Below are 6057 nucleotides of genomic sequence, written 5' to 3' on the forward strand. Positions count from 1 at the left end.
CTGCACTTCGGATACACCATGAAGTGAAATCCGCACGGTACTCTCAACCCCAAGAAGGAAAGACAGCAAGCCATGTCCTCGTCCCTCCCCTGCCAGGAACAACATACTAACAAGTAACCTGTGACAGGACTTATCTTCTGGGTTCTCACACCCTAGCATCCTTCAGCATTTTCAGGGCTACAAACCTTCCTCACTGAAATAATTACAGCTCAGAGCCTTACATGGCCGTTTGTTTTCAAACAAAACCAGAAAGACACCCATAACCATGGGACATTACAGTACTATTTAATACATGAAACTCTGAGGCTTAACATGGCAGCGATGAAAGAAACCCTGATGTTAAGGATACTTTGGGTTTTTCTCTTGAGATGGGATCACTATAACACAAAAGAGTCTCTTTCCTCTTTAAGAGTAAGGATGATGGTTGAAGAGTAAATTTTACCAAAAACCTAGTAAATAACCAAGAGGCAAATGCGTGGAATGGGTATGTAACTTAAATACAATGTCACCTCTAATGGACTCCCAAGCAAACCTCTCTGAAAGCAAAATCAGCAAACCAAGCAGACTTGCAGAATAGATAAAATCTTAAGTTTTTCTGGTAGTACATGGATCCAACTGAACATGAACTTTAAAACCCTTTTATAAAAATTGGGACCTTAAAATTGTATTTCGTAATCACTCATTTTATCTTAATACCAATCCTTAAAACACAGTCTATGGAAAATCTCAGAAGACAAAACTACTTGTTTCTTTCTCAATGATGTATGTTACAGTTAAGGGCAAAACTAAGGACAAAATGTCACCTTAAAGAGAATAAAACTACAGTTAACCCAAAGTCCCCAGGCTTTTTTCATCCTTAAAAACTGTGTCATACAACGAACTGGAGACCATCAGGCTATAAAATCTATGACTTGCTTTCTCCTCTCTATGTTAAGATACATAATTTAAGATTTACTGGCTATTTACCTTCTTTGTGCAGGAAACATACCAGATGCAGATGCCTGTGCAGCCACCTGCTGAGTGGCAACAAGGGCAGCAGAGGTCAATCCTGAGGGAAAGAAGAAAGGAAGGAATGTTGATGTACTTCTGGGTTTGATGGATTTTTGTGCTCAGAGAAATGTTAGGAAGGATCTCTAAAGCAAACAGACAAAAAACCCCATCAGAAAATGGTGGGGTTTTAACACTACCTAAATGGCAAATATTTCAGGCAACAGTGTTAAGACAGTCTGCCCAGTATGATCAATATGGCTTCATATAGTAAAGTGAATTGTCCTTGATAGATATTTTACAAGAAAATACAGCATTCCTACTTATTGTATTCCTTTCCAAGGACTGCACTGCATGATGCTAAGTGGTTTGTATGAGTTCCTGAATAGGAAGCTCAGTAGAAATAATAGGTACCAGGAAACAACAAGAATCAAAAGTCACAGTGAATTACAGAAACGACATGCCAGCTGCTCAGAATACAATACTTTCATAATAACTTATCATTTTTACAGTTTTCTTACTGAACAAGCATAAAGCATCCCAAAAGGCATATGGAATCACTGAATCAAACTGAGATACGTCAAGACTTTTACACAGGAAAAATAACTGCTTAGCCACCAAGTGAACGCAATGAATTAATGCCATTTAGCCACCAATTGTGATAGCATGTACTTTGCTGCATAGGAGGAAATCTCCTTTTAATTCAGCTGGAGTCCAGGGTTAGAGAAAAACAGTCGAAGACTGGTATAAAACCTAGGGAGAATGAATCGTATCTTACTGTGCTGCTTTTTCCCTGACTGCAACTTTGTGCACTGCTTTGCCAAAATACAGAGTCCTCTTTCAGACTGTCAAATTGTAACGAGTTCAAACCCTTGTGACTGCAATGCCTTGTACATAAAATATGTTCAGTATGAAAAGCTTTTGTCTTTGCTACACTTCTTTCATTGCTTACACAACCCTAATTATACAGAAAGGAGGTTGTTTGGTCTGTTTTTTTTACTGCCTTTCAGCCAGTTAATGCCAGTCTGTAGTAGGAACCAAAACATTCACGTGAATGACAGCCTGACTAGTACATCTTTAATAATGGTCTAACACCCAGTTTTGGAAACAAAACTTGGTATTTCTCAGGCATGAAGCTATTAATTTGCTGTTAGTCCATGCTTTGAATTTTCAAGCCTTCTTCCTAAATGTGAAGCACTTCTGATTTAACAAGAGGACCTCTATTCAAAGTGCTTCACATAGGCATGATTTCCAATATCAAGGTAACAACTGCATGAGGCAAGCTAATCCCACCATTGGAAATCTTCTGCTCACCTTGAAATGGGTCATACTGTCCGGGTATAAGGGGGTAACCCATTCCAACATGTGTGTGATGGTGTGTATGGAGATGCCGCTGGCTAAAAGGAGAATGACGGTCTCGTTCCCTTTCTGCTTCCCGTTCACGCTCAGCTGCTGATTTTTCCACAGGCTAGTAACAGAAAGTGAAAGAAAACTGATGTGAGAATTTTAGAAGAGATGAAGTCACAACAAAACCACACTTGCCATTACCTACAATAATCTTTTGAATTCAAATGACAAAGCTCATTTTTTCCTGAAGTATCTCTACTGGATTATTTGTACTTGATTCTAATCTAAAGCTGGTGTATCTGACTAATGGAAGATTTTCCAAGGTACAGAGATTTTGAGGCAACACACTGCAGCTTCAAGCCACCATAACAACCTCTAATTTTGGGCTCCCTTAAGCTTGGCTCATTTGCCAATGCCTGATCCTAGTTGAGCTGCTGAAAACTGATGTAAATGAATCCTCAGCCCTCTTTAACGCACTCTGGGGATCAAGCCTGCCTGAATAGCAAGAAAGCCCTTTTAAAAAGAGAATCAAAGAGTCAGTGACTTGCTCACAGTTAAAACTAGCACCAACTTATCTGAAACTAAAATAACAGTATTTGCTCCAGTGTGGAAATCTTCAGAAATGGGGGACAGTTGCTATTTGGAAGATGCGGCTTCTAGGCATATATGCAGAGGGGATACTACCAAATCCCACAGCCCAACTTCTCATTTCATTATCTGTCTCCAAACAGGAGCCTCCTGTGTAACTGCAATAAACTGTGCACCAGGAGGTATCTCTACATCTATGTTTCTATATGAGTCCATTCATTTGAGATAGGAAGACTCTGAGCACAGAAATGTGTTACATGTGTCACTTCCAGTTTACGCCACGGAAGCATCCTGACAATAAACTGCTTTTATTTTAAGCAGTACTATAAAGAAGAATCATACATTCAGATGCCAGATTGTGTGCGTCTTAAAACAATATTCTCTACCCCTCCCCATATGTGCCACTCTTCAGTTAACAACAGATGAAGCCTTACAACAGGGGACTTGCTGCGATACTGGTTGGCATGCTGCTGGAGCAAATCCAGTGCTTTGGACTCAGTGGTTGATTTTGCATTGATGCTCGGGCTGGTATTGACTTTCTCCGCCTCTTCTCTCCCTGACATCTTCCCATAAACTGGATAATGAAATCCTGGAGAGAGATAGGCCCCTGCAGGTAAACAATAAATACCACATCAAGTTACTGTTTTTACATTTTGGTTATATCAAGGTGGGAGGAGGGGATGCCAGGACAGAGGAGAACATCAAAAGTGGATCATGTGACTATCAAACAGCATCTTTGCTCTTCAATTTCTTCACCTAATTTACCCTGATGAATGGAGGTTATAAAGAGGGTTGAGCTGATAGCCACTTCAGACATTTATGGGTCCTCTTTAAGTGAAAGGAATAGTAACTATAATGGTTCTGACAGTAAGTGCTTAGAATATTTTTATAGGCAATAAACTATCTGTCAGTCTAACAGCAATAGCAGACTGTCAAGGGTTGAGAAAACTGTAGCTGGGAACTGTGACAGTTCATAAAAGGAACATCTTGTATTAAATCAGTTTCATCTACAGAAGTTTCCCTAGTGGAAGCACAAGCAAAACAAATGTCACCCACGAAGCTTCTAATTTACCCTAGCTAGTAACAGAAATATTAAAATGCAGGCTTTACTGCACTTTGAGGGTGTAAATGTTAACTAGTGTGCAAGGCAAATTTCAGAATACATACCAGGATAGCTGTGCATTAGGACAGGAGAGACTGCACGATAGGCTGGATGGTTGGGATCGTACATCTGTGGATAAGGATAAGCATGCAAGTACTGGATATATGACTGATGCTGACTCATTGGTGAGGAAACTGCTACTCTAGCACCCCGAGAGTCCTTCCAATTTACAGGAGTCTTTCGATCATCGTTTTTTATCTTGCTCTCATCCACTGATTGAGAATCAGAACGCTTGACCTCTTTAGGCTCCTCTTTAATGCTTGCTAATGAGACAGGAAGGTTAGGCAGGGAACTTTCCTTGTTAGGTGTTTTTCTAGGGCTGTCTTCTTTTAACTTTTTCTCACGATCAAGTTCTTCTGATTTTTGCTGATCAAGGTATTTGGGCTGATAGACGTAATGATGCCATGTTCGTGAATCTGGATCCTAATATGGAGGAGAAAAAAAATTTTTGTTCTGAACTTAAGATGTCGAAATAAGATCATTATTGATATTTCCCACACTTCAGGTAATGTGTTTTTAATAGCTGTTCTAATAACATATCCCTGTTACATAAAGGAGAGGTTTGCTTGCTATAGAGTGCCTTGAGCTCAAAGCCAAACCAATATTCCCATGAAGGAGCAAGAGACTATTATCAAAATTTAATTCAATTGCTTCATCTTATAGCCGTCTTCATGCCTTTAACTGGTGTAATCATGAAACACATATGCATTGTATCAAAGTTCTGAGACCACGCTTTTCATAAAACATTTTAATTAAAGCCCACAAAGAGATTTTCCCACTAGAGAGCAAAAAATATCTGTGAACCACAAAATTAAAGCTGGCTAATGATATGCCAGAGCACTTAAGATTACCTGGAACAATGAACCTGAAAAACTGATTTAGCTGGAAAGATGCTAATGCTGCCTCTGCTGTTACCTACATTCAGGAATTGGTGGAAGTGAGACCTGAAGGCAGACTTCTTCAGCTGACAGTCTTATTTCAAGTTTGTAAAATTACACACGGATAAGTATTTACAGGATCAGGACCACAGGTTTAAAGAACATGTAGAAGATACCATAAATACATTCTTCCATTATATATTACATAGACCAGCTTATAAACATGTTATAGAAATATATAGGTGAATTCTTTACAAGCCTACAACAAATCAGTACTGAGCAGCAACAGGAAGCCTTTTTTTTCTAATTCAGGACACACCAGAGCTAATTGTAAACACTGTCTCCGACTGTTCCAGGTTTATGGCACATGCAACAGAAACATAAGCGTACAACTAGATGCTTGGACAGTCTGGTTCAAACACTCATTTGAATCAGCAGAAATCTTCTCCTACTCAGGGCCGTGCCAACCCACTTGCTTTAGAGCTCCCTAACTCCCACTCACCTGACCCCACCATATTTTGAAAGACAGTCCGTAAGGGTGAAGTTTGGGATGTACCATACACCAGAACATGAAAGCATCAAGCATTGAGGCTCCGTTTCAGAGCACAGAGAGTCGCCTTGCCTCGAATGAAGGCAATGTGACATCTAGGAAGGTCAGCATGAAGCCACTGGATGAAATTCTGGTTCCATTGAAGTCAATGGCAAAACTATCACTGACTTCAGTGAAGAGAGGATTTCATCCATTGTGTAGGTCTGTAGGGGCTTGAGGTTGGTTGAGGAGAGAAGGGGAACTTAACTGCTTCAAAAAGGTCACCTTGGGTTAAGATAAAGAGCTGAGCTTCAAGCCAAGTGTTCAAAGAACCAGCTCACCCATCTTTAGTAAATGCCAACTGTCATTTAACAAAAAAAAGAAACACTTCAAACCATGTTTCAAATCTACTTTAAGTCCTCTCACAATGAAAGCTACTTATTTTGCTTGAAATTTCCTGTTTCTGAACTAAGCAACTTGCTTGGAATTTACATCTAAAAGAGAAATCTAATTCTATTTTATTCATGCATGTAATTTAAAATAGTCTATTCAGGTCTCAAGCCTGG

The 6057-nt window shown here is 39.6% G+C and overlaps 1 protein-coding gene across 1 annotated transcript in view; it reads right to left on the reverse strand.

The window, feature by feature from the left end:
- Positions 1 to 962: 962 nt before the first annotated feature.
- Positions 963 to 6057, reverse strand: part of ZNF608 (zinc finger protein 608) — an 81349-nt gene continuing 76254 nt past the window's right edge. The window contains exons 5-8 of the mRNA XM_009636557.1: positions 4090 to 4507; positions 3357 to 3529; positions 2302 to 2455; positions 963 to 1048 (exon numbers count right to left, since the gene is read on the reverse strand). Coding sequence (XP_009634852.1) covers positions 963 to 1048; positions 2302 to 2455; positions 3357 to 3529; positions 4090 to 4507 — 831 coding nt within the window. The remainder of the gene's footprint in view (positions 1049 to 2301; positions 2456 to 3356; positions 3530 to 4089; positions 4508 to 6057) is intronic.

Source organism: Egretta garzetta, unplaced genomic scaffold (genome assembly GCF_000687185.1).
Source record: "Egretta garzetta isolate BGI_Z169 unplaced genomic scaffold, ASM68718v1 scaffold473, whole genome shotgun sequence".
In the NCBI taxonomy this organism is placed as follows: Eukaryota; Metazoa; Chordata; class Aves; order Pelecaniformes; family Ardeidae; genus Egretta; species Egretta garzetta.